We start from the raw sequence: 20,145 nt of genomic DNA on the forward strand, positions 1-20,145 counted from the left end.
AATTTGCACAAAGCACTGGAGCAAGTGGGTTATTCCCAGGAGAAATTTTTGCAGCAATTAACATCAGGACTGAATCACTGCATGTTGTACACAACCACTGTGCAACATCCAGGCAGTCCATAAGGATCACTGGGGTGTGAGAATAAGATTTTATCAGAAACACTTATCATCTATTACCAGAGTCCAAACATCCATCAACAATCACCTTCACCCAACTTGCCAATACATGGAATGATGCCTGTAGTGTACCTGGACCACAGCAGGGGAGATTGGCCCAAGTATAGTCACAGCCCCACACTGTTTTCAAAGATGAAGGAACAGAGTGACTATGTCTCAAGGCACTGAGCTGGATTTATTCATATGACAATATCAGTATCAAACTAGAAATCATCTGTTTAAGATCATGTGTTAGACAGGAACAGCATTAAATAACAGACATATGAAAAAGAGACCGTGCTTCAGAACAGATTCAGTGTACAACATACACAGTATGCCATTAAACACAAATGCTTATAAAGAGTCATCCTAAGCATCAAAGAGAGTTTTATAAAAGTTTACGTTCTCATCCCATGGGATGTACAGAACTATGCAGTTTACATAGTTTTACTATCATCCAAAACATCATGTTTCAAATGTATGAGGCACAGCAAAAACAATATAATTCCATTTCCATAGGAACATAAACACCGCTTGTCACTAATGACACGCTTTCCAAACTGTAGCACTCACAGCAATTATACATGTGTACAATTTTAAAGTATTAAAAAGCAAGAGTGTGGAGCCTGCCCATTGTTACTGTGCAATAGGGAATAACATTTGATCTACCCTTGAAAACTATCATAAATATCCTTGCAGTAGCTGTAACAGAGGAAGCAGGTGGAATCACTGCCACGTTTTGCCAGGGCCAGCTTGCTGTGCTACTCCCAAAGCTAGCCAATACAGCCAGTGAAGGATTCCCTCCACCCACAGAGAAATGGACAGCAACCTGCTTAGCTCCGCAGCCCAGGGAAGATGCAAAGTTCACACAAATCTGTAACCAAGTGATGCTTTGACTCCAGAGACAGCTGGTAGAAATTAGCTCAGCTTAAGGGATGCCCTGATTTCCAACAAGAATGACCAGAGATGGCCAAATCTTAAAGAGAGAACAAGACTGAACCAGTCTTTGACCGGCTAAATCAAAGATTTCTTTTTTTTTTTGGGGTGGGGGAGGGTTTGCTCTAAGGACAGCTCAGAGAGACTGAATCTTATAGCCCACATGTTCAATTATTATTATATTTTTTCATGACATTATTTGCAAGCATATATTATAAGTTTTATAAAAGTGCAAGGCCCAGCACAGGAAGATATCCTGGATTAAGACATTCCTAGCAGTGTTCTTTTTGCCATCTTCTTGTCGGTCAACCAGCAGCCGCACAAGTACCGTTGCTTGGGATCAGCTTATCAGAGCCCCTAAGGGTTTAGCTTAATCATCTGTGCAATTAAACACTATTCACATTTGACAGCCTACAATGGCAATAGTTTTATGTACAAATTTGAAAATCAAGTCTTAAAATCAAATTTTAAGAGGTAGAGGTCCATTTCTGACCCGTCAACATAAAATGCTACCGAGTCAGTCATATTCTAAGGCTGGTGGTCCCCTAACAATATTGAAGTAACCAGCTAGAGCTCCAAGGTCTATGTAGAGTGATCTTTGCCTCTTTAGCAGGTCTGACTCTTCCATGCTCCCGTTACACAATGAGGAATCTAAAAAGGAAAAAGAGAAAGCACGTCATTATTGCACAAATAGCTACAGCAGTTTATTTTCGTGACTGTAGGTATTACTGGAATAATTGGCCTATTATTTGATTTTACTAATCTGTGGTTTAGAAAATTTCATTTTTAAGGACAACATAAATCAAACCTCACGAAGTATAACAAATCAACTCTAGGGTAAAGAGAGGTAAGCAGTTAGCAAGTGAAAACAGCAAGTGCGTTCAACTATTTCAAAAAAAGCCTCCATCAGCTGGGACAGCTTCCTCATCCACGGAGCTATAGTGATAAAGGAGAGTGTGGTACAAAGAAAAAACCTGCTAACTTTCTGCCAGCTGAAAATTCTGCTTCATCATAGGGCAATTTTCATCTAAACAGATGACATCATCTTTGTCTGGGTGTGACAATACAGAACGAATATGGGACTGTCAGTCTCAGTTTCTTTAGGTCTTTTAAGTCAAGGTCTGAAGAAACCAGACCTGGTTTGCAATAGCAGAATTCCCCTGAATACTTGTATAATGAGTATCTTGGAATCTCAAGTACCTACACTAAAGTTCTAGTTTAATGGTCAAATATTTTTTTCATGTTCAAAACAATTGATTCAGATGGTCTGAGCCTGTCAAAGGATTATGCAACCTCAAGGTAAAATCCAGAAGGTACAATGCCATTCTAAATTCAAAGACTATGATTGATTTAAATGTTAAGTAAATTTGTTGCAACAATCATGCATTACAGCACCCAAAACTTTGCATAGATATCTTTTCAAATACTTATCCCAATTAAATAAACCCCTTATCTGGGGTGACTCTTTTCATGTCTTTTGTCAGAACCCTCCTAATGTATTTTATAAGTAGAAGAAAATAATTTTGAAGCCTGTTCACAGGTTGCTGGCACTAAATCTCCCTTGGTCTTGATACAATCCAAGGGCACACTGAGTTTCCTACCTGGTTCATGTATTATCCTCATAAACCACTTACTAATGCACAAGGGCAACTGTGTTCTATCCTACAGTCATTTTTGTTTTTAAAACAAAGGGCTTGTACTGCTGATGCTCAGCAACCTTAGTATGGCTTTGCGTGCATCTTTCTCCTCAAGGAGGCAAAAAGATTTGGTGGTGGTGTCTGTTGGACTTTGCTGTTGTTGACAAATCACTAGTATCTATAAAACATCTCTAGTACTGTGGCAAATTAAGGCAATTTGGGACAACCATCTATACTTCATGAAGTGCCTTGAATGATTGCCAGGGTTTTTTCAAGAGCCAGTCCTTCCGGAGCTGCAGAATTCAGGCTGAGTTCCTACCCATTGAAGTCAATGGGCGTTTTACAGATCACTTAATGACCTCTGGGTCTGATCTCATCCGATTGGGATTTTCACTGGTCTCTTTCCAGACGCGTTTTGAGTTTCGTTGGCTTCTTAACACTCACTCAAATCAAGATTTGACGCGAAGTAAAATCTAAACGTGCAAGGTAAGCAAGCCTGATACCATTACCTGTAATGTTTTCTGGCAACTGCAGCTCCTTCCTCGCAAGTAGTCTTTTCCTTTCAAACAATGCCGAGTCCAGACTCTGGCACCGTGGCTGCTCCTCTGGGGGTGGGTGCAAGGCTTCGTGTTTCAGTAAGTCGGCTGCAGACAGCCTGTGATTAGGATTCCTTTCCAGAGCTGCTTCTAGCAACTCTCTCATGGAAGTGCTGCAGTCTTCAGCAATGTCCTCTAAGGGGGGAGCTTGCTTGTGTATCTGTTGGAATGCAAAAAAGACCACTGAAACAGTTATTCCAAAAACAATGGAAGAGGAAGTCACAGATAATCACATGAGTGGTCTGGGAATTCCCCAATTACAACTCATCACCTCCCTAAGTTGAGCTGATCAATTAGAAAAGAACATGCAACTGCACAAAATCCACCTTCATAAAATCAGATTTTATAATGAATTTAAAAACTCCAAGAAACTTCAAGCAGCCTAAAATCCAGTGCAATGCAGAATCACCAGGTTTCTGTGCCACACTGGAAGAACCAGAGATCAAATTTTGCCAGGCTCCAGTTTTTAACTGCAACTTCTAAGCAAAACAGACAAGTAAAAGACAGATGGGCTTGTTTCAATCAAGTCTCACACTGTTCTAACCCTGCCCTTGCAGTAAACCCACGGTCTGTAAATTGCAACACAAATCACAGAGATGACTCCAGCTCAGCCTCTATTTTCCCCTAAATGATCAAAACCCACCTCTTCCCTCCCTCCCCCGAAGCAAAAAAGATGATATCATCTCTCTGACAAATATTTTGGTAGTTTTTATATGACTGGAGTTTTCCCAACACGAGTACAGGAAACTCTTCAACTGAAACTGAGCTACGGTTTTGCTAAGGACACTTACAATGTAGAGGTAGGATGGATATGCAGAACGAGGATATCTGTTCACCCAGGGTGGGATTCCCGTTTGCATATGAATGATTGTAGCTCCCATGCTGTAGATGTCTGCTTTTGTTGTGTGGCCTCTGCAGAGGATAACTTCAGGGCTCATGTAAATCTGTGGAGAACAGTAAAAACAAAGATTAGTCATTAAGGGAAAACAACAAGCAAAAATTAATTGTGACATTTTGTGATCCGAGAAACCCCCCTCTAAATGGATGCATGCCAATAGTACCTGAAGCCTAAAGACCAAGCACCATCTGGGGAATGAGATTTTTGTGCTCTGCACAATACCACAGTCAAAGATATAGCACCTGGACAAACTCATATTCCAAGTCTGCCCTCCCCAGACAGACCACAGCTCAGCAGCTATGGGACTTGGCTGAGCTGCTCAAGCCATGGCTCTGCTTCTTTCAGCTGGGCAGCAGAAACCTCGTCCCTCCACAGCAAAAGGAGTGCCAGTTTGGTTTGTGGGGCACTGCTGGCATTGCTCCATTCTACATGAACAACATGGGTGTGCACTTGGCTAAAGAGAGAGGGAGACCTGCACTGACAGCTATTGAGGTGTGGGTAGGAGTCCACTCTTCAAATCCCTGTTACACTGGATACCATACAACTCTTATAAACAGAACTGACAGATAAACAGCCTCCCGACTTCCTTACTCGTCTTCTTATCCAATAACCTGCATATTGAAGCATTATCCTAAGAAATGGGATAATGAGGAACAAGCCAGGTCTAGGCAAAGTATAAATTAAAAGTCAGGTCCCTTAAGCCCTGTTGCATGCCCTTTCCACCAGATTACCCCCCAGAGCACCTGGCACAAGAATCCATCTTCTATCCTTTTTTCAAACCAAAAATTTGAATCTTGTCTAAACCAAAATACAGTTTTCATTCAAACATTTCACTGAAACATTCGAATTTGTCAAGACTGAAGAAGGACCTGCTGGGAAGCTCCTGCCAGCTCCAAGCAGTTTGGAGTGCTGCTGGAGGAGAACCAGACAGACAGGATGCAGGAGGCACACCCCATGGCTGGCAGGAGCTGCCTGCACATTTCTGCCACCGCCACTGGATCGGGGAGCAGATTTCAACACAACGTGGACACAGCCCATGGCACACTAGGTTAGCAAGCCACAGTATTTGCTTCTGGTTTCTACTTTTCCCTCAGCCAATTTCCCTCTAAAGGAGTCAAACAAACTTTAATTAGTTCAAGTCATCCTGTCACAAAGAATCACATTAAAAGTCATTAACTGACACAAGGGCAGGAAGTTAAGTCATCACCACATGGTTCAACTACTTATTAGCACAGATTGAGAACGGCTGCAGGGCTCACGCAAATTCCAAGGAATATTTCCCAGTAAATCACATACCAAATCTGCAAACAGAACTTCTGATTGGGATTGTGTGCAAAGGTTCAACAAGAGTCTGCAGCTGCTACTGACTCTTATCCACTGCTTTCCTCAGGGCTAAGACAGAATCTCAGTGTGACTGCACCTCTACCTTTAAGTCTCATAAGGAGCAAAGGACAGAATTTCTCATCTCGTAAAAAAAAGTCTTTGGCAAATACAGCACAACTTGAGTGAAATCTATATAAACAAAAAGCAGCTGCCTTTATGAGGGGAAAAAGGATGCTGGTACAAGATCCTGTCTGCAGTTAAAGTGTGAAAATGGTCAGGATGCACCTGGATTGCACAGGGACAAAATGCAGAAATGATATGGGCACCCAAGCTCTGATTTCAGACTGATCTAAGACTCTGTTGTCACCAAAGCAGACAGCCCAAGCCATGGATACCTTCCCATTTTCATTCCTTCTGAATGCTGGGCTGGCACTTGCCTGCCAGTCAGACCAAGACACAGCCCAGCTAAAAACCAGTCCTTTCTTCATGCTGGGCTAGTTTTGGTTTAGCATTCCTAAAAACGAATCACACCTTCCACACTCAAACTTTAGCAGACAACTTTTTTCTCCCCTCAAATAGTGATAAACTGAAGCTTACATCTTTTAACAAAGTGACAGAGGCATAACAGAAAGTGTAGCAACTGCCTAGCAAAAGTATTTCCTGCAGAGCTTCATCACAACCACAGTTTATTGTGCTGTATGACTTGTACACAAAAGCAGAAATACCAGGTTTTTCAAAATACGCAAACTAAACAAAATTTAACTACCTTTCAATCATTTTGGCCCAAACTGTAACTACTCATTTTCACAAACACAATGAAGATTCACTATATTCAGACTTCCTTTGCTATAGAAATGAACAAAGATCCTAACTCCCAGAGGAGAACACACACAGAAGAAAGATAACTCCACCTGCTGCTTCCCTCAAGGACACAACTCCCTGCCAATACAGATGTAAAAGAAAACAGCCAGCTCTCAGGCACGATGCTGCATGGCAGTGACAGTCCTAATCACAACTGTATGAAGAAACAGCACTCTTGAACAACTGCATCACTTCTTAAGGTTGCATAATAGAGGTACGCAAAATGTGGGAGGACTTTGGAGAGTCAAGACCTTACTTTGAAAAAAAAAATAAAATCAAGAAATCCAGACTACAGAAGGCATTTATGAGGGACTGGACTAGGCACTGTGGAGAGGAAGTTGCCTAGAAGAAAGACTGTGAGCAGAAAAGCCTATAGGAACATCATGAATCCTAGTCTATAAGTCTTTGATTGGTATCTGAAAATCCCCTTTCCCAGTGCTCTCTCTCCAACCTCACTTCCGGCCTGCAGTGCTGTGGCAGGATTGCCACTTCCAAGGACTAGCTACTGCTCCCCTGAGACACTGAACACCAAACACAGCCATATTTCAGGGTTGTGGGGATTATCAGCTTTCTGTGGACATGACTGCAGGTGCTTGACTGCACAGAATCATTTTCCTCCTGCTAAATGAAAGGCTAAGTGTCACTTAGTAAAGTGAAAACAGTGAAGTGTTTTTCACTTTTCATTTGTTCTTACCAACATGAACTTCACCTGCCCTCCAAGACCCAGGAATTGATCATCACCAGTCTGCTCCACAAACCTGGAAATTTCCTGTTTACACAAATCTCCATCCTTGGGAAATACCCTACCAAGGCTTCCAACTCACTGTTCTTATTTTCATTAACAGCACCCAAAATCCCCTTAAACAAAAACCCCAAACCAAACCAAAGTAAAAAACCAACAAAGCATACACATTAAACATCAGAAAGCGTGCTGCTTCCAGTTCAGTAAGCATTTTAAGCTCTTACCTCCCCTGACTAGAAGGCCAGTGAAAAAAAACATTCAAGTGTTTCCTCAATTATCTTGAAAATAAACAAGCCTGACCTTCTGTGAAATCTTAATTTATCCTACCCTTCCAAGGAGCAAAATGCTCTTTGTCAGTTACACAAGTATCTCCTCTTGACACATGTGGTAGACTATCAAAGTGGTTAAGTGCCAACATTTCAGCTGAGGTTTCCTGTAAACAATCTCCTCCAGCAACAGAGAGCACGCGAAGCCACATCTGCAGCAGCTATCCAACCTAATTCTTGCTGCTTGGTTGTTTGTTAAAGCTCCAGCCCTGGAAACACTTTGGCATGAATGCAGCCCAAGTGGTGTGCAGGACCTCTGTGCACACTCAAAGTCACTGAGAACATTTAAAAGGCCCCCACCTCCATCAGTGTTATGCCTAAAAGCAAATTTATCAGCTAATAATCAACTGTGCCACACATAACCCTCGAAGAACCAAAAAGTTACATGTAGATGGTGAACAGAGTTTAGAAATGCTAAGAGATGAAACACAGATATGTGTAATTTCTGCAGTCTTGATGGAGGAGTCAAAGCACTGTGTTGAGTAGGTCACCCCAGTCCGTAGTGGATATCTCAGAAGAAATCTTTGCTAGAGCAAAGAACAAATTCCTGTTTGAAGTGTCTCTGACCAGCAGCAAACAACCCTCCCCAGAGTACTGTTTGACTTCAGTGAATAACTGCTAACAAATGGGACTGCAGAGAAAGTGATATGGCTTTCAAAGCCTAACACTTGGTTCTCCATTCAGCAAGTTGAAAAGAAGAATATAATTGAGACCATAATAATGTTTGTAACTTTTCTGTAAATTTTATAATAACTCTTTTATGCACACTTCTAACCCTCAAGCTTCAAATATGAGCCTAAGTATCACAACCACAAGAGTAATACAAGGTAAGAGCTTCTCTCCCCTCCAGCTTCTTACCTCTGTTCCCCTAAGGTCTTTGGGATAGTAAACATCTTCAGTCATTTGAACACTTAGGCCAAAATCCACCAAAACAGCCTTAGTTGACATAAAGACAATGTTGCTTGCTAAAAGAAAAACAAAATTGACAACATTTAATTTCTAGCACTGGCATTTATTTCACAACATGCCTGCTTCATTCAGATGCTGGCCTGAAAAAGAAGAGAGATTAGCACAACCAGTCTCTACAGCCAATAGCCCTTCTAGCCAAAACAGATCTGGTAGTCATTTGGTCCAATTTTAAATCATATCTTCAAATCAAACTGGACTGGTTTATGTAAAAGAAGAATCAACGGTCATTTTCCTAGCTTAAAATAAAAAAAAGGAAAAAAGATAGGGAGAAAAAGCTGAGGGTAAAGGAGGAAAGTGGAAGACTGGTAGGCATCTCAGCACAGTACTCTCAAAATACTTAATGGTCTCCGAGGTGGAGGGCATGCTGTGCAGGTCTGGCTATGAACAGCACAGCTGTTGGTCACTAAGAGGTGTCTCTACACTACCAATTTAAGTGAAGACAGAAACAGAATAACTCAGGCCCCTCCACAGCAGCCACACCAGTCTCCTGCACTGGTCAGTGAGAGCAGCTCAGTGTGACAGTGGAGAACAGACTACGGCTGCAAAAATAATGAAAGACCAAATGTTCCAAACTCCCACTGAACTGCAGCAGTATCTGCTTAATTCACTTTCCTTCACAGAACTCTGCCTAAGGCATAAATTTGTACTCCGAGGTTTTGTTTGCAGCTTTATTTCTGATCAAATATTTATGAATGTAGTGCTCTGTGAGAGCCTGGAGAAATTCCTGTTTGCTGTTTCAGAAGACATGGTAAAAAAAAGTCTCCAAATTACACAACAGAAACACATTTTCTCCCAGAGGAAACTGTGGGCCATTTTCCATCTTGACAGTGCCCACCATGACCATCCAGTGGGAAGACACAAGTTTAATTTCTGCAGTACCAACTCCTGAAGCAATGCTTACCAGTGCTACAAAACTACCTAAGTCTGTAGTTTTAGGGATACCTTTGAAGACATGGATTTTAAACATCCCATAACAGACAGTGCAGAGGGCCACACTGCCACAGCACAGCAGGCTCTGCTGCCTGCCTGGGATTCAACCCAGCCCTAGTTTGTTTTGGACTGAAGTTCCCTCCACCAAACAGCCTCACGGTTTAACTGCTCTCCAACCAAGGGTTAAAATGAGTGGCAGCACTGAACACCTCCCAAGAGCCAGAATGTCCTTCTCCCTTTCTTGGCTCAGGGCAGTTTTTCCTCTCAATAAAATCCCCACCTCCTTCTGTATCACTGGGACAGACTCAATAGCAGCTCAATAGCAGCAGATGGAGTGAGGAAGAAATGAGAGGTGTTTGGGAAACAGCCTTTTCTATTGATTCCACCTGGCAAGGGAAAACACCTCTGCTCCCTTGCCAGGCAGTGGGCATGGTTGCCATTTCAGGCCCAGGCTTCCCAGCTCACCCTCAGGCACTTGGCAGCCATCAGCCCTGGAGGACCTCTGCCTCAGCACCTGCCCTGCATTCAGCAACACAGGAAAAGGCTGAGAAAATAGAAACACACTCATATCCATTGCATTCAAAATGGACTGGTTCTCCTATCTACTATCTAGGTGCAGTAGGCTTTGGACTGGTTTGTTTTTTAGACCTTTTAATTAAAGTCATTGTTACTGCCAATTACAATAAACCCACGGGAAAGATTCTTACTATAAGTGAGAAAGAATAATTAAGGGAAAAATTAAGCAGTTTTATAGTTGTAAGTCTCTGAGGTTGTGACATCTAAAATTTGCTGTAATTGTTGAAAGAAAAAAAAAACCAGCACGAATTATGTATTTAGTTCCAAAGTGTCACAAACTGAGGAACAGCCATGTAGACATGTAAAACTTAAAAGAAGATGCAAGCCAAAGGTGAGCATGGAAACACTCAGGATGAATATACATGGAAAGCTGGAAACCTCTGTCTTAACGCAGACTGATAATTTCACTCTTTAGGTTTTTATTTAAATTGAGTTTCTCACAAACGGCAAAGTATCTATGACATTCTAATTATCCTCCCCAATGAAGTGAATTAATAAATAATGTAAATAACTATTACCTCCAGAACCTGATCTTGCCACTTGTTCAGCATTATCCATCCCTCCCTCCCAGAGACATGAAGCTATGTGCTCCAGCTTAGTCCCAGGCTCTCCCTCAGGGTCCCAGCCCAGCCTGGACCCAAAAGTACCCCAAGGAATCACACAGACGTACGTTTGATATCATGGTGGATAATCCTCTTGGAGTGGAGAAAGTCAAGTCCTTTCAGAATATGCTTTGTCACCCAAATGATTTCAAACTCTCTCATAGGACCACAACTTTCCAGCTTTTCCATGACAGATCCTCCTTCTCCGGCTTCCATAAAGAGATGGATTGTCTCATCCCACAAAATAGCGCCATATAATTCAGCAATGTTTTCGTGACGGAAACATGCCTGTATTTCAACATCTGATGGTTTGAACTGTTCCACTGGGACCTAGGACATTGAAACAAAACCACAGAAGAGCAGTTCAAAAAACAAGTTACCCATACTAACTCTAGTTATGCTACTGATTAATATGAAAGAAAGTAGCAAAGTACTCCTATCCACTTGTTAAAATGCAGAGCTTTACTTTGATCCTGTGACTTTTCTTCCTTTGCAGTTGACAGACATCCTGTTAAAAGCTGAGAGAGATTTTGGAATCATGCCCAAATAAAAAGTGCAATCTTCCAGAAAAAGCAATGTAGCAAGAGTTATTCCCGTCAAAATCCAGTGGTTATGCAAAAGCTTTATGCAAACTTCCCGGTGAAGGAGATAAAATTCCCACTGCTTTCTCCAGTGCTTTGTGCAGTCTCATCTGCTCTACCAGAACTATACACCCACCTGACAGGTGGATCAGCATAGTCTGCAGACTAACCCTGCTCAGGACCATTACTGACCTCAATTCAGTCCTTACCAGCACTGTTTTATGGCTTGTGAGAAATCAAACCTGCTTTAAAGTGAGCACCCAGCAGCACTTTATTTCTTCAAAAAGTAGTGATGGCAGATTGCTAAGACAATGAAAGCAGTGTTTGCTTACATGCAGAAAATCTACTACCACCCTTTTTATTCTCCTTCCCTCAGACTCATGTCTGTGAACCAAGTAAGAGTTTTTTATTTCGAAGCAAAATATTGTTTGTGTTTTCAGAAACATTATGATGCTTTAATTCTGCAGTGGGTTATGCGGGAGCAGCAAACTCAATCTGTCCTCAAATGGACACACTGGCTGCAAGAGAAGGACACACAGCTGCCTCCCCAACTCTTCCACACAAAAGTAATACAAGTACTTATTCATGAGCTGGGGGACATAGAGCAATGACCTAGCTGAGCTTTTATGGCCCTGAATATTTACTGCTCCATTCAGAATAGTATGCTAGAAGGCAAAGCTGAAAGAAAATGTTGGCTTGCATAAAAGTAGGGCAGTGCTCAGCAGTTTTCTTGAGACATGTCTCAACCTTAACTCAGTGCCCAAAACACAGTAAGAGTTGCGTGTACTGAGCTCTCAGGGACTTTAATGGCACTGGAGTAAAGAAAATCTTAGTTAAAGGACAAGGGTGTAAAACCATCTGCAGCAACAGGGTTTTGCTATCACCTTCAGCAGGGACTTGATCTCACACTGATATTTTACCATGTGAGTACAGTAGAACAAGCAGAAAATCTACTCCCACACCACAGCCCATGTGTCAGTTACATATACTTACAGATACTTTCAAAACTCAGAAACTTTTGCAGTCTCAGAGCCAAAAAATTAAAACAAGTTAACAGTTACAAATGCGCATTTTTCCTACCTTGTGTAGGCCGACAAAACCAAGATGATCATCAGCCAACAGTGGAATTTGATGCAGACATATTTGAAAATATACTTTATGCATTACATCGTACAATATTTGCTCAGAGATAAAATTACCAAACTAACATACCAGTTTGCATGCCATTCGTTTCTTGGTTTCTCTGTCTTGGGCTAAGTACACCTTCCCAAAAGCTCCCCGAGGAATAAAATCAGAGCCAATGTTCCTGTAAGTCAGCTTCCATGGAAACAGGAGCACATCTGAATCAATCTGATAGCGCCCATTCTTGGGTGTGATCTGTGGAGTTAAATAAATAATTAAAAAATCACAATGAAGTTAAAACTACTTCAAACCTAATTAATTTTATACATGTAGTCAGAAAAAAAAATTAATATATCACTTATATATTTGCATGACAGCTCAGCAGTCTTTATTTAGAAACATCAAATGGGAACAGCATGTGAGGTGTGGCACTCATTCACAGAGCAGGCATCCACGTTTCTCTCCAGTGACTAACTTTCAAAGTGTAAGTTGCAATTAATTGTCTTGAAACAACAACAACAGCAGCTGGGTTAATGAAATTACCCACCTCTTGTTATTAGATTTACCTGCACATGTTTGTCCTTCCTGTAATCTGTTAACTTGTTGTGCCACATACCTGTTACTCACAACTTATCTTATACAATGTGAGCAAGAGTTTCAGCATTTCCTAATATCACATGTACTGCTAGGGGAGCTCATTTTAATTTTCCATCTTGTATCAGAGTTTCTGCTGGTTAGTAGAAGGTTGAAGAAGCCTGCCGTGATTTTACCAGCCACCTTCCTCTAGTTTTATACCATAGTTTAAAGAAAAAGAAAAAAAAAAAGCAGGAGTGACACTGCTTTATGTGGGTAATGCTGGGAGCTTTTGCTCTTTTGTATCATCAACTAGGCAAGGAGGGTTTCTCCAGGAAGCAATTCAGGGCACCTAAGTCAGTATCTCGCTCTAAATCTTTCTTCCAGTCAGCTCCCTCACTCTGCATGTGACAGAGAGAGGGACCAAACACCTAACTACAGCCATGTGAGTACTGCCTGAGGTCTGATGTTATTTCTTCAGTCTCTTAATCTCTCAGCTAAAGAATTAATAATGTTTTCCATGAATATTCTTCTAATTAATTCAGAGGTATATGGTATTGTCAGTATTTGGAATGTCATTAACCTGTTTACTGCTACTTTATCAAGATTCTTGAAGAGATATAAAACCAGATCAAGGATATTTATCACTTCATGTCTGTCACATGGCCTCATATTCAGCTCTTCAGTTACCCTTTTTAAGATAACAGCATATTAAGATTATTAAGATTATTTGGTTTAGATTTCTTTTTCAGATTTAACACACACAGTCTTTCATGCTTAACCTACCTTCATGTTTTTCAATTAGGAAAGTATTTTCTTGACTCCTAAAATTGTCATTTGTGATTAGTATCTACATGAAATAAATTAATTCTTTGAAGTTCCTAAATTTGGGGAGGATAAGTTCTTAACCTTTGGCAGCAGGGGGGATGTCTTTTAATAAACAGTATTTTGCTTAGGATATAGAGAATGAGCCCTCCTTGTACTTATTGTGAAGCAATCCGTACACCTCTAGCAATCTGTACATCTTGCTTGCCTTCTGCATTTCAAGGGATTGAGACTTTCTAATCCACCATGGGTTACACCTTATCCTGGAAGGGATAGTAGTCTGAGTAGAGTGGATTTGCAGAGCTAGAAAGCAACAACCCCGACACTATTCACATTTCCAGGAGGCTTTCAGGACTAGTTCCCAGCCGGGCCCTGTGAATGTTACTTTGTGGCTGCAATGCATCCTTCAGTTTAGTTTCAACTCAAAGAAATTCAGCTTGTGCACTTTAAGACCCTTTGTGATGTGAGCCACGGATGCAGTCAGTGAGGGTCACCAGGCAATCAGAAACATTCCTGATCCTAACTAAAATGCTATAGGTATTTACAATGTAGATGCCCCTGCTGAAATGCATGCAGCCTGCCTCCAGCCCTCAGTTGCTTAATGGGATCACGTGGACCTAATAGTACTTGGTTCATACCAATTGTATGCATCTGCAGAAACAATGTACAAGCAAAACAACCATGAGTATGTAGAACAGTGTCTACCCTAAGTATAGGAAACATTTAATATTACTAAGTGTCATTTCAATGGTACAGAGTTGAAAAGTGATTGTTTTGCAACACTGCAATACTCCCTCCAAATCGGAATAAAGTAATAATACCCTGTGCTATTTTACACCTGAGCAACCAGTAAGCCTCAGCAACCAGTGTTCACATATAAAACATAATACATACAAGATATTTAAGATGACAGAAGTGGAACATCTTAAGAAAATGTAGCAGCAGCACAACCATATATGAACAAACTTCCATTTCATAATTGATTGTTTCTAGAGCAACTGATCTTAAACAGAAGTCAAATGATACTAATATCCAAAGATGCTTGTAGAGCACAAATAATTTTAGGGAAAAAGTGAACACATCTCAAAACAACACATCTATACTTGAATTTACTAGCGTGAGATATTACATAATATTGTAATTCTTAAAACCACATTTGATACTATGTGCTTTTTCTCATTATGTTACTATTATTAACATTTTATGCAGATAGAGTGAATTTAGTAATGATATCAATAGATCCTAGATCTTTATTTTTGGGAGTTTGCATAATGAACTCTTTTTACTGCATGAACACAAGGCACTGGAAGACCCTTACTGTCTCCCAAACCTGTAAAACATCATAGTTCACAGAATCATAAAAAAGGCTTGGTTTGGAAAAGACCTTTAAGGTCATCTAGTTCCAACTCCCCTGCCATGGGCAGGGGATGCCACACACTAGATCAAGTTGCTCAGAGCCCCATCCTACCTGGCCTTGAACACTTCCAGGGATGGGGCATCCACAGCTTCTCTGGGTAGTCTGTTCCAGTGCCTTACCACCCTCGGAGTAAAGAATTTCTCCCTAACATCTAATCTAAATCTCTCCTCCTTTAGTTCAAAACCATTCCTCCTCATCCAGTCACTACATGCCCTTGTAAAAAGTCACTCTCCCTCTTTTTTATATGAGTTGTGAATTTTATAAGCCCCCTTTAAGTACTGAAAGCACAGTGAGTTGTGTATTTTGCCTTTTTACTGCTGGTCTCAAGTTTGTATTCAATACTGGGAAATATCTTCTAATCTCCAAGAATAACCAAGAGGTAACATAAAGTGGATCCTCCTGAAGAACAGATCTTTCTCCATAGCTCCCTGAGACTGCAGGGGCTAGGCTTGGTGGTCTCAGAGCTTCCTCCAGCCCCAGGATTGCATAAGAAACCACAGCCTGACTTTTATCCCTGGGACTGGGGTGATCTTTATTTACACTCATTAAAACCTTCTAATTCCTTAGTTCTACTAAATGTCAAGTAAAAAGAAAATGGACATACCACATTCAAAAGGATTCCAGATTCTTGTTGTCTGCATCCTTTAAATTGTTTTGCAGTGTTAGACACCTGATTTGCAAAAGCCAGCAGGTCTTCCACAGTCCCGTATTTGACAGAGGACATAAAAGAAACCTCCCTTTCACAAAACAGTAAAGATTCTGAACGGTCATCATTTTGATTTGCCTCTTCACACATTGTTAATAAGCTGTCTTCATAGACTGCGATGTCTTCAAGGTTTTCCATGATGTCTATCACCTTAGACATATTTAGATCAGTCAGCAAAAAGTCAATTTCCTCTTTGCTATCACTGCCTGTGCTCATATACTCCATTACTGTCCACTTTGTAAAACCACTCCTGAAAAAAAAAAAAAGAAACAAACCTGAAAACACTTTTCACATAAATTTGTTTTACGAAACTAAGAATGAAAAGAAGTGATGAGGGTGATCAACAGCTCATCATTATACAGTTAGATTTAAAATTAATCAAGAAAATTAAATTATTAAATTAAAATTATGAAGAAAATCATAACTAGTGGCCTGAGTGAAGAAAAAATGGAAAAGTCTTTGCTAGTGAAATGTATTTAGAAGTTATTAGTGAACCTCCCCTATCATTCATTCTTGTAATTTATTATGATAAAGCTTTTCATTAGAGGAACTGGTACAGTAAGGATACACCACTGTGATGGATATGCATCCCTTAATACAAATGAAGGAATTCACTGTTTGGAAAGGAATGATAGAGATATTAACATTCTCAATTAGTTTATGTCCAACTTTTTACTGGCAATTTATGTGATGTATCCAGAAAGAAGGAGAGGTCATGGAGCATCTGTTAATATCATTGTACAAAGCACAAGTAAGCCCCCACCTAAGATACACAACCTATATTGTTTTTGTAAATAACTGATCAGAACTAGACTCAAACGAAAATTTTCACCAGTTTCAGAAGAAAGTCAGAAATTGAGTAATCATAAAAGCAATGAGCTTTTGAAGCAGTTTCCAGTAGTTTGTTCTGCTCCCACTAGTCATAAAAATAACTTTTTAGGTTACTATTACAACTATTTTGCTGAAGTGGATTTATAGTTTAGGTTACTATTACAACTATTTTGCTGAAGTGGATTTATAGGAAACTGGGTTTGTTATCCCAAAAAGTCCCCTCCTATCCCAGATTTCTACTTTATGTCAGAGAGAATTACTTCTTCAAATTAAAAATGTATGCATAGTCAGTCATTAAAATACTGACACAAACAGTTTTCAACACATAAATGTCTAGAGCACTTACCCCGTATTTAACCTGGTTACATCACTCAAAACCATTAAAAACGTCTCAATATAATCCCTGAAGTCGTCATGGTTTTTGAACTCGTATTTACCTCCGATGATAATTTCGCAGCGTTCTGTGTCAGTCTATTAAAAAAGCAAAACAAATAAAGACATCGCATACCAGCTCAAGCAGAAGGACTGGTTTGTACTTACATAGATCATTTGCTTCACGGAAAGAAAAACTAGTAATCACAAGGCTGAGATAACAGGGGATTTTTCTGCAGAAAAAGATGACAGCTCAAAAAAGAATCAAGCTACTGTATGATCATCCAGATTTCCAAGTAGTAGTGAAAAATAGTTTTTCCATGGTTAGGTCCCGAGTTTTATTCTCTCTGCCTCATGCTTGTTTATAGCAAAGAGAGAAGAATCTCCTTTTCCTTTAGCAGAACTAAGCAGAGCATGGCCTCTTTAGAGAGTTCTCATTTCCCTTTTTCATAATCCACTGCAACCATCTATTTTGGGCAAGAGATAACAACCAGACTAAAAGACACTTAAAAAGTAAGAAGAAAAAAAAGGAAAAAAGAAAAGCAGCAAACACAACCTTATCTCAAGGACAAGCAGCAGACTCGGTCCCCTGAGGCCATGAAGCAATGCCATTTACCCAGGTACAGTTTCTGGTTATGATCACTATCTTTCTTACCCGCACCGCAAGGAGGTGGAAGCTTTGTGGCGCATATTTCTCATGGGTTAGAGTATTTACGTCAGCTCTAATGTGAGGGAAACCAAGTAAAATGACGTGTCTGACTTGGCAAAGAATTCAGACCACGTGCCGAAAATTCAAAAGGCAGGACAGGACAGCAGATGCAGCGTCAGAAAAGGCAAGAAGAGTGTTTGTTCCTTTTCCAACTCAGACCCAAACCCTGAGAGTGACAGCGGCAGAGTAGTACTGTGCCCCCCCATTGCCCCAAGATGGACAGAGTGACTTTCACCAGCACTCTACACCAGTTCACCCAGACTCCAGTCAACCTGCACCCTCAGCATTAGGGCAGCCAGGTTGGAAACCTTGTGGTCACTAGCACTAGTCAATCAGAAAGGACACAGGCTTTGTATCCGGGATGCTCAGAGAGATAAGGTTTTCCAACCTACACAAAAAGTAAAAGATGATATGGGTGTTTCTTAACCCCTATCACCCCATCTTCCTGCTCCATGACCAAGCTATAGGCTGTTAACAAAGCCTGAAAATGATTACTTTTCATTATAAAGGAGATTTCTACTTTTCCCCACTGCATGACTTCTATTCGTTGTGCTTTTTCGGTGCTGAATTAGCAGGGGTGGAAAGAAAAGAAACGGTGCAGTCATAAAAGGAACTGAGAGGCAACATGTGTAAAGTCAGGTAAAGCTACAAACTAGTCCTGAGGGACTTCCTGAAGAAAAACATGAGCCTCTAGATGCTCTGGTCTTTTGTGGATAAAGACAAGTACATACCACAATTAAACTAATTTACTCTCTGATAGCATTTCCATGTACATGGCAACTGTACAGATTAGACCAAATGTAACTTTCTGTAAGTGCCAGCTCTGCTCTGTTCCTCAAAATATCCCCAAACTACAGCAAAATACTACTATTATTCTTGGCAGTTTCACTACTACCCAAAAAGCTCTGAATAACTAGAAAAAGTGACTACAACCTGCATATTCTCAGTTCTGTGCTTTTAGTGCTTGAGAAAAGCTGCAAACCCTTCACCTTCACAACTGCCTGAAAGGAAGCGGTAGAGAGGTGGAGGTCAGTCTCTTCTCCCAAATAACAAATGATGGGACATGGGGAAATTGTCGCAAGTTGTGCCAGGAGCAATTTACACTGGATATTAGGAAAAATTTCTTTACTGAAAGGGTTGTCAAACACTGAAACAGGCTGCCCAGGGAAGTGGTGGAGTCACCATCCCTGGGGGGATTTAAAAGACAGGTAGACATAATTGCACTTTGGGACATGGTTTAGTGGTGGGCTCGGTGGTGCCAGGTTAAGGGTTGGACTCAACAATCTTACAGGTCTTTTCCAACCTAAACGATTTTATGATTCTATTTGTCCCTATATCTAGCAAATTCTAAACACTAAATGTTTACATAATGAAAGCACTATCTAGACTATAAAAGCTGATTTTTTAAATTATGCAGCAATTTAGTATTATATTTCCACCACTGGCAAAAAAGGTGTCAATTTACCAACACAGAATTCACTCCTCCTTTTATCCCTAAAATTCTGTACTAGTATCAGTGGTGAGCACTCACATAATATTTTAACCATTCTATATAACCCAGGCTCATGAAGAAATTACATCACTAAGCAGGTTTTACTTAGATTCTCAGCTAAAAAACTGGTCTTACCTGCACTAGAAAAATAAAACTATATGCAAGCACTTAAGTCAGTTGCTAAAGCAAAAGACTCTTTCTCCAGTTCTGCCAATATTTCAACATCATCACATGAGTAATTTGCAAGCCAAAGGTTTATTTCTCTATTTATCATGCACAGCTTTTCAACCCCTTTTGCCTGAGAAGTGTGCTGCCTGAGAGCATACTTATATCCATCATATTAAATAAGAGTAATTGGATACCAGAATTCTGAGCCTCTGTGGGACTTTCTGGGTGTCAAGGATCAACAAAGCAAAAAATTTAAAAAACTACAATAAAAATAAAATTAAAAAAACCACAAACAAACGGACAAAAACCCCCAAAACCCAAAATGAAAAAAACTAGCCAAAAACTGCATAGACTGGCTCAACACAATCATACACCCATAATAAAGATCTCTCCTGCTGCTTTTAGGGAATAATGTTTTGATCTAAGTGACAAGTCATTTCCCATCAGCGATGAAAAAAGTCCTTATGTGCCTTTAAGAAAACTTATCGACAGACTTCGAAAGGCACAATCCCACTGGAAGAAAAGTTCTACTGCTAAGGAACACGAAATGTCAACAACCTCAATTTCGACAGCACTGAACATGTTCACTTGGAAGAAGAAAATCCCCAACTCCCCCAGCGCTGCCAGCGGCAGAGCCCAGCTCCAGCTCCAGCCCCTTCCTGCCCTGCAGCCCCCGGGGACAGCGCAGGTGCCGCAGACCCAGCGACCCCCGCGGACACACGGCGGGGCTCGGGAGGCCGAGGGCGGACAGAGACCGACCCCAGGACAGCACTGCAGCCCCAGCCCTCTGTCCGCCG

The 20,145-nt window shown here is 40.7% G+C and overlaps 1 protein-coding gene across 1 annotated transcript in view; it reads right to left on the minus strand.

The window, feature by feature from the left end:
• Positions 1-333: 333 nt before the first annotated feature.
• The window catches only part of MAP3K8 (mitogen-activated protein kinase kinase kinase 8), a 23,472-nt gene continuing 3,660 nt past the window's right edge, over positions 334-20,145 (minus strand). The window contains exons 2-9 of the mRNA XM_008930064.3: positions 16,954-17,078; positions 15,675-16,026; positions 12,346-12,510; positions 10,621-10,882; positions 8,334-8,440; positions 4,117-4,269; positions 3,239-3,485; positions 334-1,743 (exon numbers count right to left, since the gene is read on the minus strand). Coding sequence (XP_008928312.1) covers positions 1,610-1,743; positions 3,239-3,485; positions 4,117-4,269; positions 8,334-8,440; positions 10,621-10,882; positions 12,346-12,510; positions 15,675-16,026; positions 16,954-16,988 — 1,455 coding nt within the window. The 5' untranslated portion in view covers positions 16,989-17,078 and the 3' untranslated portion in view covers positions 334-1,609. The remainder of the gene's footprint in view (positions 1,744-3,238; positions 3,486-4,116; positions 4,270-8,333; positions 8,441-10,620; positions 10,883-12,345; positions 12,511-15,674; positions 16,027-16,953; positions 17,079-20,145) is intronic.

The sequence above is a fragment of the Manacus vitellinus genome, unplaced genomic scaffold, assembly GCF_001715985.3.
Source record: "Manacus vitellinus isolate BGI_N305 unplaced genomic scaffold, ASM171598v3 scaffold_3_pilon, whole genome shotgun sequence".
Lineage (NCBI taxonomy): Eukaryota > Metazoa > Chordata > Aves > Passeriformes > Pipridae > Manacus > Manacus vitellinus.